Raw genomic sequence first — 14763 nt, 5'->3', positions numbered from 1 at the left:
GCTACCATCTGCTGTAGAGAAGATTAAAACTCTTCCACAATTAAAGTTGTCATTACACATGATGAATTTTCATGATTTGAACATATGGATTATTATCTGAAATACTGCATTCCTCCCATACAGAGATTTACTTGAATGGTTTATTTAAAAAATAACACAAAGCTACATGACAATGTCACAATGGAAACCCCTTCTTTAAACTGATTCAATTTCAAGCAATTTATTTTGCAGATGTTGTTTCTTCAGAACAAGCTTGTCATTCTCACCCCTAATTTCTGAGTAGATCAAGAATAAGTAATGAAGTAAAAAAAAACACAGGAACAGTTTTATCTGATTCAAACACAGCTGTAAATGAAGGAGAAAATTGAAACATTATTGCCAATTCATTCTTTTTTTTTTCTCCTTTGTCTACTTACCTTGAAATGCATCAATCTTGGCTTTGATTAACATCCTTAATCTTGCAACTTCCTGCCTTTTCAGTTCATCCAGTTTTGTTCTCACCTTATGGCCAACTAAGTCTAGCTCTTTGCTTAACTTTCCACTCTGTCAACAATAACAAAGCATTGACACAAAAAGTCATTATTTTTCTAAAGAATAATTTCATTGGTTACCATCTATAACTGAATGCACTAAGTAAAATAACATTCCATTCTCCTAAGAGAAACCAACATCTAAAATTTTCAAACACCAAGCAAAACTTTAAAAGCAGAGGGTGTGAGCATTGATAAGTTATCTTTTTCACTTAATAATTCAGTGGAAATCAAACTGATTGAGAAGGTACCTAAATAGCATATACCAAAGACTGATGCACAATGATGTAACAGAGTTTATGCACAATATTTAGTTATTAATACTAACTATTAGTTAGTTAGTTAGTTAGTTAGTTAGTTAGTAATCAATCAATCAGGTTTATATGGCCGTCCATCTCACCAAAGCTAACTCTAGGCGGCATACATTAATCCAGTAAAATAATAATTTTCAACTCCTGGATGGATTTTTGAGACACTCCTCCCAAAGGCAGAGCCTTCAGCACTAGCAACAATTTTCTCCGAAACATTTTAATAGACATGCCACTAGCAGTAGTTTGAAGCAAATATATTTAAACTACAATTATGTACAATATGCAGCATCTTCTATGTACATCACAATCACTCTGGATTAAACTGTCCTTTCTATATTGAACTGAAATCTTTGGAATGAATGACACCAAGAACACATGCTGCAATTTGGCTGTAACAAGTCATAACTTGATATTGGGATGATTTGCTTTATTAAAATGCATCCTGGAAAAGGTTGAACAATAATGTTTTCATTTAACATTAATTTCACAGGTAAATTCCCCAATACTATGTCTCAGCTGTTGTTTTTTTTTCATGCCAGGAGTCAGAAAGGAAAATCATTCCTCACTTGAAGTGAGCTGCTGCTTATTAGCCATTCAACATCAAACTCCCTTCGACTGGCCTGCTGTTTCCACCTCTGGTTGAAATCCATCAGACAACAGGGAAAGTTGCATAGGAAAGTATGGACTAGTGGATATTTTAATCTGGATAAGATATTTGTTCCGGGGTGGTAGAAAAAAATTGCGTACAGGAATAATAAAAGAACTCAAGAAGATCATAGCATGGGAATGCTGTAAAGTATTTCTAAGACTCTTCAAAGTACTCCAGCTAGTATTGTAGTAAGTACTCTGCACCACAGGCGCACTGAATTTAGACATTGAATATGGCCTTCCAGATATTGTTGAGCTGTCCCATCTTCCCCCCCCCCCGCCCTTCCCCTCCCCCTCTGTAATTGGATTTTAGTGGTTGGCATTAACTTATGTTTTTATATTTATTTATTTATTTATTTTTCATATTTCTATGCCAACCAACTCTCCGACGACTCTGGACGGCTTACAACAAAGACAATATGAACAATATACAATAAGAGACATTAAAAAACCCATACACACCACTCATGGCGGGATCTCGCAAGATCGCAGTGGCGAGATCAACGGCCCCAAGCCTGCCGGAAAAGCCAGGTTTTCACCATTTTCCGGAAGGCCAGTAGGGTGGGAGTGGTCCAGGCCTCAGGAGGTAGTGATTCCAGAGAGCCGGGGCAGCCACAGAGAAGGCCCTTCCCCACGGACCTGCCAGCCGACACTGTTTAGCTGACGGGACCAGGAGGAGGCCAACTCTGTGGGATCTTACTGGTCGCTTGGAGCTATGCGGTAGAAGACAGTCTCGAAGATAGCCTGGCCCTAAGCCATATAGGGCTTTAAAGGTAATAACCAACCCCTTAAATTGTGACAGGAGACCAGTAGGAAGCCAGTGCAGCTCACGGAGGATTGGTGTAATGTGGGAGTACCTAGGTTCATACATATACATATACACATATACATGCATGTGCATGTACATATACATATACAGCATACATATATGATTGTAAGCTGCCTAGTGTTATCCTCTGGTAAGATGGGTGGCCAATACATTTTATAAATAAATATATCTTTCAGCCCACCTCCCCAATCGTCATGCTGACCAAGTATTGGGAGTTGTGTTCAGCAATGGCCAAAGGCTGCATGATATTTTATGCTTTGGATTGGAGAATAACCAGTGTGGGATTCAGCTGGTTCGGGCCGGTTCAGGCAAACCGGTAGCTAAATTGCTGGCTGGCTCCACCCCACCCCACCACTTCCAGGAGTCCCAACGCACCCATTTTGGTTCCCAGGTAAGTGCAGGGAGGCTTCCTAGGCCCAAAATGGGGCATGGGGGATGCGGACATCCCCCCCCCCACTGCCCTTTTTTTTTTTTTTTTTTTAAATTTGATTTATATGCCGCCCTTCTCCGAAGACTCAGGGCGGCTTACAATGTGCTCAGCAATAGCCTTCATCCTTTTGTATATTTATACAAAGTCAGCTTATTGCCCCCACAAACTGGGTCCTCATTTCACCTACCTTAGAAAGGATGGAAGGCTGAGTCAACCTTGAGCCTTGGCGAGATTCGAACCCTGCAGTAATTGCAGGCAGCTGGTCTTAAGCAGCTTAATAACAGGGTGCCTTAAACCCTTGTGCTACCATTTTCACTCCCAGGGGGCTTCAGGGAGGCCTCCTAGGCCCAAAACGGGGCATGGGTGGCACTTCCCCCCCGCGGCCTGTTTTTGCTCATAGGGTGCAGGAGGCCGAATGCTGCCTATCACACCCCTTGGCCATGCCCACCATGGCCACTCCCACCCAGCCAGTCATTAGGGCAGAGAACTGGTTAAATTATTTGAATCCCACCACTGGGAACCACCTGAGCGTGTACATAATACAAAGTCAAAAATCATAGTTTACAGATCAGAATTGCTGGGTTCACATAATATATGTAATCAAATCCATGTACTGTATTTTGGGTTTGCCATGTGAGAACCCAGTTGTTTTTTGTATCAGCGCAAGTTAGGTAATGTAGACATTGTTCGGAATTGCAAAGTTTAAGAAGATTTCAAGGTAAATATTCCACGAGAAAAAGATGTGTTGATATCACAAATTAATACAGGATTCAAAATAATTCATTTTAATTTTCTACTAGAAAGCAGAGAATTCTAGGTTTTAGTTTTTAGGGTTGTTTTTCCAAAAGAAGCTACATATTTAGTATTGTTTGAGAGACATGCTTACAGCAAGTGATTGAATTCTTTCTCAATGAACACAGGGTAGGTAAAACCACAGATCTCATTGTTTTCATTTTATTAAAATTTGCTAGTTATTATGCTTACCTTTATTTCCTCTATGTTTGCTGTTTGAAGTTTTTCTCTGAAATGTGTATCTGTCTCCAAAACTTCTATTACTTGCCTGAGATAGGCATCATAATACAATCCAGTGTCCTTTTAAGATATACATATAATTACCATTAGCTTAATAAAGTAGAGGCAGGGATGAGAAATGTTGCTTTATCTATAAAAAATATTTCATCTACAGTAGGTGTGCCTTATCCTTGCTGATTTTTCAACAATCAATTATAATCTTTTGTTGTTCAGTGCTGAAGGTGTAGCAAATTCACACAGCAAGAATTAATTTTAAACACAGACACACATCCTACGAGTTCAGTTCAATTTGAAATGCCAAGTTTTGGATTTCACTGGAACCTATAAAAGAAGAAAATATTTTTCTCTTTTCTCTCTGAAATTATAAGGAACTTTCTAGGTTTGATGAACTGGTCTTGCAGTTCCAAGACATATAAAGATTGCCAGATTGCTTTGAATGTTTTTAGCCTGCTTTCCGTCAGAAGCAAGTCTTATTCAATGCATTAACTCTTTCTTAAAATGTTTCTGCCAACAGAAAGCAAAGGCCTGCTTGTCCTAATCAGGCCAACTTTGTTTAGGAAAATAATTACAGTCTCTTCCACTTTGCAAAGTGGTCTGTAAGTTTAAACCAAACTTTGTATTTTTTTCCTAGACTAAGCCAATCTCCCTGTAAAAATTTCAGGACCAGAAGCCAGGTGAGAGGAATTTGACCAAAATCAAGGATCCTGTGGCTTCGATCAAAAAAAAGATAACAACCTGTCAAGCTCCACCATAAACTACAGATAGCCTGCGTTTTACATTCCTAATTGGAATCAGGGTTTCTGTCGCTAAGTGAAGCGATCATTAGGTGAAACATCATGTGACTGTGCTGCTTTGCAGTAGTAGTTCTGGTAGTCTCAGTTCTGGTCATTAGGTGAGGAGTCATTAGATAAGGACTTCACACTTCTCCTGCCCGGCATGAATTGCCACCCTCGTCCCTCTGCCTCCTCCCCAGACAGGCCTGGAGAGAGAGCAGCCTTCAGCATTTGAGGGTCTGCCCCCCTGCCCTGCTTGCCTCCACTTCAATTCCGGGGCCCCCCCGCCTAATTTCCCCATCTCTGCCCTTTGAAACGTATTCTTTTTACCCCATAGGATGGGAATAGCTCAAATTCTAGCATTTACAAATGTTCATCCCTTAACATTCATTGACCACTCAAAGTTATGACTACATTGAACAAAGTGGTAGTTTGAACCAATCCCCAACGTTATGAACATTGTGGTCACATGATTAAAATTTGGGCAATTGGCAACTCGCTTGCATTTACGACTGCGTGTGCATTTCAACCTGTGTATCTCCTTCCCCATCTCTGTCCTTTGGGACCCCCTGCACTCCGCCAATGATGCCTACCACTACTATCCCCCTCGCTGCGCCCAGCTGATCTTCACCATCTTCTTTCCCTTGCTGTTGGCCCTGGATCCAGGCGCTGGGCAAGGGTGCAGCCTGAAGATATGCACACCGTGCATAAGATGGCATTGCCAGGCTTGGTTGTGAAGAGGGGGTCAGGAGGGGCTTGCAAAGCCTCACAAGACGTTGTACAATGCTGCCCACACCACCACCCTGTCTCTTCCCCAGTCCGGCCCAGCAAGCTGCCAGAGCAGACAAAGCTCTGCCATGCTATGCTTCCCACATACACCTTGGGGCTGTGCCCTTGCCCAGCACCTGGATCCAAGCCAGTAGGGGAAGGAAGAAGATGGCAAAGGACAGTGGGGGTATAGGGCAGTAGGGGTAGGTAGCAGCAGTAGAGTGCAGGATGGAAAAAGGGCAGAAACAGGGGGAGATAAGTGAGGGGGGGATTGAAGCACACACTGTGGTTATACGTAATTGAAGGCAAGGTGCCCAAATTTTAAGCAAATAACTGCAGAGGCACTACACTGTCCATAATTGGTTGTAATTACAACTAATTCAGCAATGTCATAACTTCAAAAGTTGCTGAATGAATGGCTGTTCAGGGAGGATTACTGCAAATACTAAAATTTGAACTAATTCCACTCTGAATGTTATTTATTTGCACCCACGTTTATTACTTTTTTGCAAATAAGGCAGTGAGAATGCATCCAACACACCTTCCTTCTCCTATACTCCCCACAACAACAACTCTGTGAGGTGGGTCAGGCTGAGAGGGAGTAACTGGCCCAAAGTCATCCAGCTGGCCTTTCATGGCTAAGGTGGGAATTGAGCTCATAGTCTCTCTCTTTGTAGCCTGCTGCCTTAACCCACTAGACCAACCTGGCTGTAATTAAGTATACTTGTTGAGAAATAACCTTATAGCCTAGAAACTTATATAACCTTATAGCCTAGGACTGTGATGGCGAACCTATGGTACAGATGGCACGCAGAGCCCTCCCTGCGGGTATGCGAGCCGTTGCCCCAGCTCAGCCGCGTAAGCTTCCCGCCGGCCAGGTGGTTTTCGGGTCTCTGCCACACGTGTGGGGAGGGGCGCATGCGGTAGGGGTGCATGCATATGTGGGGGGTTGCATGCACGGGGCTGTGTGCGCATGCGTGGGGGCGCACACAGGGGGGTCGTGCATGCATGCGTATGGGCCATGCATGCATTGCATTATGGGTTTGCACTCGGTGCCGAAAAGGTTAGCCATCACTGGCCTAAGACAATGTTTTAAACCTAATTGCTTTTATTTAACCTTTTTTATCTTGTCTTTCTTTGGCTCTAATATTCCCAGAACTCAACAGGGAAATATCTAAATGCAGCTAATATGTATGCCACAGAGGACCTAAACACTGGTAATGGATTACATTAAGAAAACCACATTTAATGAAATGACTTACCGGATTATCTACTTTTGCACTGTCTTTTTCTTCCTCCTGTACTTTTGTCTTGTCCACATCTATCGGCACTGCTTCCAATATAATTACAACATAGGTCAGCAGCAAAAGACATTGTTGTAATAAAGTAGTTCTCCATCTTATCTGAAATAAAACAAGATATCACTCTGAGCAATTTCCGGTATTATACTCTGTATTTTTCCCTGCTTTTCCCAGTGCCAATATGTGACTCCACCATAATATCCTGCACTGGTCTCTCCCCCGCCAATCTCTATAAGGACCTTACAACACACATCACACTGAAACTGACTTTAATGTGCAGCACACCTCTGCAAAACTAGCCTGTTTCCCACCCACACATTATATTTATTACAACAGCCAGCATACTTCTATATTATTCACACCAAACCACAGCTATCTATACCTATTTTTCTCACCCTGTTTTCAATTTACAATCAATGCATTGTTTTTTATTAGTCACAGACCAGCATTAAAAACGACGACAACAATAATAAAAAACAAAAATAAATATCAGACAAAATAATATATTACGATTAGTGGTGGCTTATCAGTGGGCAGTTAAGAGCCTGCCTAATTTTGCTTAGAGCATAACAGAATTTGGCCACATTCAGAGAAACTACTTCGAACTGATCTGATTAGCAGTGGTTGTACGTAAAAAAAGATGAGTATTTCCTGGATGTTATATTAGGCAAGGTGTTATAAATTGAGCCCCTGAGATCTTACAGAAGATGAAATATAGCTGGATGTGAGCTGTAGTTTCAATGGCTCCTTGTCCACAAGGGCATAATCTCAGCTGATATGGTACAGGTAATCCTCAATTTACAACAGTTCATTTAGTGACTGTTCAAAGTTACAACAGAACTGAAAAATATGACTTAATGACCATTTTTCACAGTTACGATCTTTGCATCATCCCCATGATCATGTGATCAAAATTCACAACTGGTTGACAACTGGTTCATATTTATGAACTTTGCTATGTCCCAAGATCATCTGACCACTTTTTGCGACCTTCTGACAAGCAGAGTCAATGGGGAAGCCAGATTCACTTAACAACCAGGTTACTAAGTTATCAACTGCAGTGATTCACTTAACAACTGTGGCAAGAACAATCATAAAATGGGGCAAAACTCAACTTAACAAATGTCTCCCTTAACAACATAAATGTTGGGCTCAGTTGTGGTTGTAAGTCAAGGAAGTTTTTGTGAGAAAGCCCTGAACCATATTGATTCAAAATTGCCTACTGTAAGCAGAGAACTAAAACCTGTAGGAAAGAAGAGAAGTATTAACCAATGTGCAAAAATGTAGATCCATGCACCTGTTCTGACTTTGGCTAGTTTTGCTTCCTTCCTTAGTATAACATTTGGGATGCAGTGCGCTATCTTAAATACAGCTCTTAGGAATTTGGACCGCACCCTTTCCAGAGGAATAAAAGAGGAATAAGATGCCAGCTAAGCACCAAAGAATAGTTGTACAACAGCCTGAGCTGAATATAACTTCACTGTTGCTGGAATATACTGTGGTCCAGTGATGGGTTTCAAATTTTTTTACTACCGGTTCTGTGGGTGTGGCTTGGTGGGCGTGGCAGAGGAGGCAGAGAATAGATTTTTACTACCGCTTCTCCAAACTACTCAAAATTTCCGCTACTGGTTCTCCAGAACTGGTCAGAACCTGCTGAAACCCACTTCTGTAGTCCTCTGGAAAAATAGAGTGAATTGCTACTGCTGTTTTTTAGGCATTTGGGATAACATAGTTTTGATGTGCACTGTGTTTTATGGAGCTATGAAAAATTATGCCCAAATACTTAAAGGATTTGACTTGTCTGATGTTCTGGCCATTTATCTTACAGGTGTGCAGGTTAGGTCTTTTTGCAAAGATCATGATCTTAGTTTTACTAGTGTAGATTGCAAAGGCCTCTTCAAAGTATTAACTAGGCAGACTCGCGTTCAAGGCTCATCTAAGCCCAACTTGCATTTGTGATAAAAGTACTATATCATCTATATATAACAGGGATGGCAATATGTCTATTAGTTAATTTTGAGGGAGGGTGCTCTAATTGGTTTAATTGAGCCACAAGTGGATTTACAGAGAGATTAAACAGCGGAGGGGTAGTGTGCATCCTTGCCTTTCTCCTCTCTAGGTTAGAGTATCATCGCTGCATTGAGTCTGGAGTTTTTGTAAAGATTGTGCATAAGCAATAATAGGCATATGTCAATGGTTGTATGCAGAAGCTTAGACCAGAGCCTTTCTCTGGAAACTAGATCAAATGTGGATCTGAAATCAATAAATGTAGTATTCAAAGATGAGCCTGGTTTAGACATGTATTTTTTGGCTAGGTGCTGAAGAATAATAGCATGTTGATAATTAGTGTCCAGACCTGATGCCTGCTGGCTCATCTGCAGTACATGCTCTAAGTCAATCTACTTGACCTGTGGTGAAATGTAAAATTTGTTACTACCGGTTCTGTGGGCGTGGCTTGGTGGGGGTGGGGGTGGTAATGTGACTGAGTGGGCATGGCCAACTTTTTTTTTACTTTTAAAAGCATTTTTTCTACAACCTTAAGAGGTTGCAGGAAAAAATGCTTTTAAAAGCCTCTGACGATCCCAGCTGAGCCGTGCGATCATCAGAGGCTTTTTTTTAATTTTTAAAAGCATTTTTTTTGGCCGAAGAGGTTGTAGAAAAAATGCTTTTAAAAGTAAAAAAAAAAAGCCTCTGATGATCGCATGGCTCAGCTGGGCATGGGGGGAGGGCAGGGATTTTTGCTACCGGATCTCCGAACCACCCGCCGCCATCGCTGCCGGATCGGACGATTCAGTCCGAACGGGGAGCATTTCACCCCTGCACTTGACTAATTTGTTGTATAAGCGTCTAACATAGAAAGTAAAGGTTCCCTCACACATATGTGCTAGTCATTCCCGACTCCAGGGGGCAGTGCTCATCTCTGTTTCAAAGCAAAAGAGCCAGCGCTGTCCGAAGATGTCTCCATGGTCATGTGGCTGGCATGACTAAACACCAAAGATGCATGGAACACTGTTACCATCCCACCTAAGGTGGTCCCTATTTTACTACTTGCATTTTTTATGTGCTTTCGAACTGCTAGGTTGGCAGAAGCTGGGACAAGTAACAGGAGCTCACCCCATTACGCGGCACTAGGGATTCGAACTGCTTAACTGCCGACCTTTCGATTGACAAGCTCAGCATCTTACCACTGACCCACCGCATCCAAAGTGTCTAGCATAGAGCCTACTAATTATAATTAAGAGGCTGATAGTTAACTGGCAGGGTTTGGGTGCCCTTTTTGTAAATAGGCACAATAATGGCTAGGCCCCAATCCTCTGGAATTTCCACAATCCAATCAATATAAGTAAACCAGAAGGCAAGAATAGGGGTCTACCATTCCAGAGTAGTTCATACTACTTCAGGCGTGATAAAATCATTGCCTGGAGCTTTAGAAAGCTTTCACTGATCAATCATCTCCAATTAATAACCCCATAATCCCTTGCAGGGTGGAGTCTGGGCAACTGAATGGAGCAGGCCGGATGCTCTTCCTGTCGCCAATTCAGAGTTATATTCAGCAGATATATTCTCATCATGCCCAGAGAGAGAAATATCTGCTTCTACCTAGGATCAAACTCATAGCCTCCTGATTGTGAGGCGAGAGTTCCACCACTAGACCACCGCACCAAAGCTTTCACTGATCAATGAGTGGCTTTATTTCAGAACTTGTAACTGGGGCCCAATTTGGGAGCAGGTTAGGGTCAGGAATCTCTTTTTGTGAATATAATGCTCTAAATGCCCCATACAGAAGGAGGTATAAGATAACGCCTTATTAAATGGGTGGGAGGCTCTCAGATGCCAGAACAGAATAGAGTTCCTGGCTTGGGATACTGGTGAACTTTTTTTTTTTTGGTAGATGTTTGTATTGTTTCTTCAGGAACCAAGCTCTTGAATAGGATGCTCTGCTGGGTTCTCTTTGTATAACTTAAATTCCCTAATTGATTTACTTTTAAACTCAAAACATTCTGTATATCAAACCAGGGTTGAGAGGGGTAGGCCCTACCCTCTTATTTTCCTCTCTTCTTTGATATCTGGGTGGAGCGCACCATCTGTAGTAACTGCATCAATTGGGCAGACATCTGCAAAGGGGAATTATCAGAGTTCTCACTAACTATGGTAGTATGGAAATAGAAGCAGCTGAGAGATTTACTCACTAAATTTCTGGGAGCATTTAACATAGATCAGTCCCGCTCTAGATCTGATTCCCGAACTGGAATGGGTTCTGTTTCCATAAAACAATTATCCAAAGGTTTTATGGCTGTAATACCTAGGAGATGATCACGATCAGTTTATCAATTTACAATAATCCTGTTTAAACATCTACCAGGATTATGTGCCCACAAACCTTATGCCCTTAGTTTGCTAAGCAAGCAAGACTTCCCAACCTCCTTCATTCTCTTCCCGGGCTTCTCTCACTCCTGGATTTTTATTTGAAAAATCAATTGCAATCTGAATTCCTTCCAACTCAATTTCTTTTTTCCATCCTCCAGTTGATCTCTGTTGCAATGCTACAGACAACTATAACACCAGCTACTTTCTGTATTCATTCATGCTGACTCATCTGTTTTATCTCTAGCTCTCAACGCCTGTCAGTCTCGTCCTTTTCTCACTCACTGATACTTTCAAGATGAGGCTTCCAGGGTACTTCCAAGTATTTATAAACGTGAGGCAGGGCCTGTTCCTCAGCCAGAGAGCTGTCCTCATCACTACACATTCTTTCATTGTCCTTATGCAGCTAAAGCTTTCTGTCCTTCACCAAGGATCTGGGGAGCTACTCACTCACCTCCAACATTAAAAGCAGTGGTGGGATTCTACTGGTTTGGCCCGGTTCAGCTGAACCTGTAGTTCTCACTTCCTGCCGAGAGTGAACCGGTTCTCTGTTGCTGTGAAAGTGGGCCTGCCTGCCCACCCCGGGTTATACTGACCTTTATTTCTGCTTCTGAAGCTCAGCTGATCAGGGGCAGCAGATTGAATTGGCCCTCCTCAGCTGTTTTCCTTGCTCCTTTCCTTGTTTGCAATGCGGAAGTTCAATTTTATGGAAACTGCGCACACGCGCACTCAGCGAACTGGTTGTTCAACCAGTAGGATCCTACCCCTGATTAAAAGTGAAACACTGCTACACTTTTTCACAGATCTGAAACTTCTTTACTATCCATTTTAAACTGCTTTTCATTTATATCAAATCTTTTCAAAATCTGCCGGGGAGTTCTCTCCAATATCCCTCTCTCGTTGTCAGCTAACATTCTTCTACCCCATCATATTAAACCCCGCTCAAAAATAGTTAATGATACTAACAAAGGATAGCATTTTAAAACAATAACTAATTCTATCTGCTGCAACAATAGCAAATTAAAAGGCCTAATTAATTAATTAATTAATTATTCTTTACTATTCCAAATTTTCATATGGGATATTAAATATTTATTTCCGATATTGGTGAAAAAACACGAACACACTTTATTCTAGCAAGGATGGAAATACTGGAGAAGTTCTCAGTAGCAATTAAATTATTCTATGGTTTCCTGAATGGCAGAAGATAAGAGAAAATGGCCTTTTGAAGGACTTGCCTTGAAGGACAGGAAGAGCTGCTACCAAGGCAATGGTCAGATAAAAGAAACATGAGTCCTGAGCAGAAATGTAGCATGTGTAAATGTCACAGACAGGCTCTTCCCTGATTCATATTAAAGGAGAGAGGAGAGGATGTTTGCAAGATTCTGTTGCCATAACTTTACAATAAAAATAGTACATTATAGGCCTACATGATTGATTTCCTAATCTTGGTCTACCTTGAAGGGCTAACATCAGTGGTGGGTTGCTACTGGTTTGCATCGGATCGGGTGAACCGGTAGCAGTGGCAGTTGCTGCTCGCACAAGAGCAAATGCGCACAAGAGCGAACGATAATGACAGGATTTGGAACCCACCCTTGGCTAACATCAGCCATATGTCAACAACAGATTTAATTCCATTCTGTTGTTGGAACACAGCCAGCCCTCACATATTTGCCAAATAAACCCTTAATCAGGATTAGGAGTAAAACCTTTTATGCAAAATAGGACAATGCACAGTGGGGGATAAATGGCAATCATAACTTCAAATTATGCATGGAAGTAGAAATATAAGAGGAAGGCATGAGGCTCTCTTTTAATCTTAGGATAAGAGAAATGAGTCTATGTTCCTTTTCCTTCTTCTTTTTCTTTGTAGTTGGAAGAGCAAATAGAAAGACTGGCTCCTTCTACATTTCAAAAGACAGAAATGCAGAGTGAGGCCACAATCCCTACTGTTTCTTGGGTATTCAGATGAAGAGAGAATTATCCTATGTGGGTTTCAGCAATCCATCCAAATAATTACATGAAGGCAACAAAGAAATACAAAAAGTTTACTCTGCTAACATCACAGTAATCATCTGGATTGCTGCAGCCCAGATATGGTAAGCAGAGGTGGGTTACAGCAGGTTCTGACCAGATCTGGAGAACTGGTAGTGGAAATTTTGAATAGTTCAGAGAACCGGTAATAAAAATTCTGACTGGCCCCGCCCCCATCTATTCTCTGCCTCCCAAATCCCAGATGCTAAGGGAGGAAATGGGGATTTTGCAGTATCCTTCCCCTGCCACACTCACCAAGCCAGGCCCACCAAGCCATGCCATGCCACGCCCACCAAACCACGCCCACAGAACTGGTAGTAAAATGTTTTGAAACCCACCACTGATGGTAAGTCTAAAACAAGTGTAGGAAGTTAGCACCCACCCCTTAACTAGAAGAATTAAAAATTTTAGGAAATATTAAAAAGGCAGAATATTATGTTTCCTTGGATGAGAAATGGAGAAGCATGTTTTAAAAACGAAGCAGCTCCCACCTTCTTGCCCCCGCCTTTTGTCAATGGGCCAGAGGCAGAAACCCAATCCTTTGTCAAAGGATCATCATCTGCAACACAATAGGACCCATCTAGCAACAGAAACTCACCATATGGCACCTGGGAAGATTACATCAGCCAGCAAGGCCAGCTAAGACCCCCACCCCCTGGGAATCTGACAACCAATCAGGATACTCTTTCGGGGCCCCAGGAAGTTCAAAGCCAGAGAGGGCATAAAACCAAGGGACTTGCAGCATCTCTGCCCTTTTCTGTTCAGGAACTCAAACCATGTGATCCTGTCCACCATTAAACCATCTTTCCAAGCAGTCTCCATGTTTCCAGTGTCTTTTTCCCCACTTAGAGCTGAACCCAGAAGGATATTTCTTCTAATACAAGAAAGGCAGAAAGAAAAAGATTCACTCCCAATGCACGACAGAGAAATTGTCAGCTTAATAACTGTCCTTACTCCAATTTACTCTTATGCTATAGTTAAAAGTTTAGAATTGGACAGAAGTATTTAAAATGGGTGAAGAAGAAAGAAAACAGTAAAGTCAGCAGAAGACAACCGGAAGTGTCACCTGGTTTACAGGTCGGCCATTCTCTTAGTCAAAACCATCTCGCAATTTTGCTGTCATGGATATAAAATTATAGGCCGCTCCAAAAAATAAATAAGTAAAATTGGAACAGTCTTCTGTGCCAAGATGATTTCAAAAATCATCTGGAAAGGGGAAAACACGTTAACACTTTTTCTTTCTTCTCTCTCTTCCTCTCTCTTTCCCTCCCCCACTCCCTGCCATGTATATGTGTGTGGAACTTCACAAAAACCAGAATGGGTGGAGCTCTAAAAGTTCTAATGCAAAGGCCTCTTAAATTCACACTGTCTACTCAGTGAAAAACTCATAACATGGCATATTATAGCAACATCTTTCTGTTCTTCTTCCCAGCAGTAAGTATTGAGAAATACAGTATTATACAGTATTTTGCCTGTGATACTAATGGTAATGTATAACTACCATGACTATTAGCCAGTGAGGCATCAACAGTGAGAACAAAGTTCAATTTTCCCACTTGGTAATGAAGGTCACTAATCATTTGCCCTCCTACAACTCATGCTGTATAATAAAGATAATAAATGAACAGATAAGAATTGTGTACGGATTTTGAATGAAATGGGGGGGGGGGCAAGGCAGAGAAAATAGCATATATGATTTAAGGTCATAATTTGCAAGTATTTCACACATTAATTTAAAAAAT

General features: G+C 41.6%; 1 protein-coding gene across 1 annotated transcript in view; it reads right to left on the bottom strand.

Annotated features, from left to right (window-relative positions):
* NUCB2 (nucleobindin 2) overlaps positions 1-14763 on the bottom strand; it is a 43749-nt gene that overhangs the window by 17437 nt on the left and 11549 nt on the right. The window contains exons 2-4 of the mRNA XM_034416964.3: positions 6584-6724; positions 3733-3840; positions 417-543 (exon numbers count right to left, since the gene is read on the bottom strand). Of these exons, the coding sequence (XP_034272855.2) occupies positions 417-543; positions 3733-3840; positions 6584-6724 (376 nt within the window). The remainder of the gene's footprint in view (positions 1-416; positions 544-3732; positions 3841-6583; positions 6725-14763) is intronic.

The sequence above is a fragment of the Pantherophis guttatus genome, chromosome 1, assembly GCF_059756535.1.
Source record: "Pantherophis guttatus breed Tessera chromosome 1, ASM5975653v1, whole genome shotgun sequence".
In the NCBI taxonomy this organism is placed as follows: domain Eukaryota; kingdom Metazoa; phylum Chordata; class Lepidosauria; order Squamata; family Colubridae; genus Pantherophis; species Pantherophis guttatus.
This window is presented reverse-complemented; position numbering and strand designations above follow the sequence as displayed.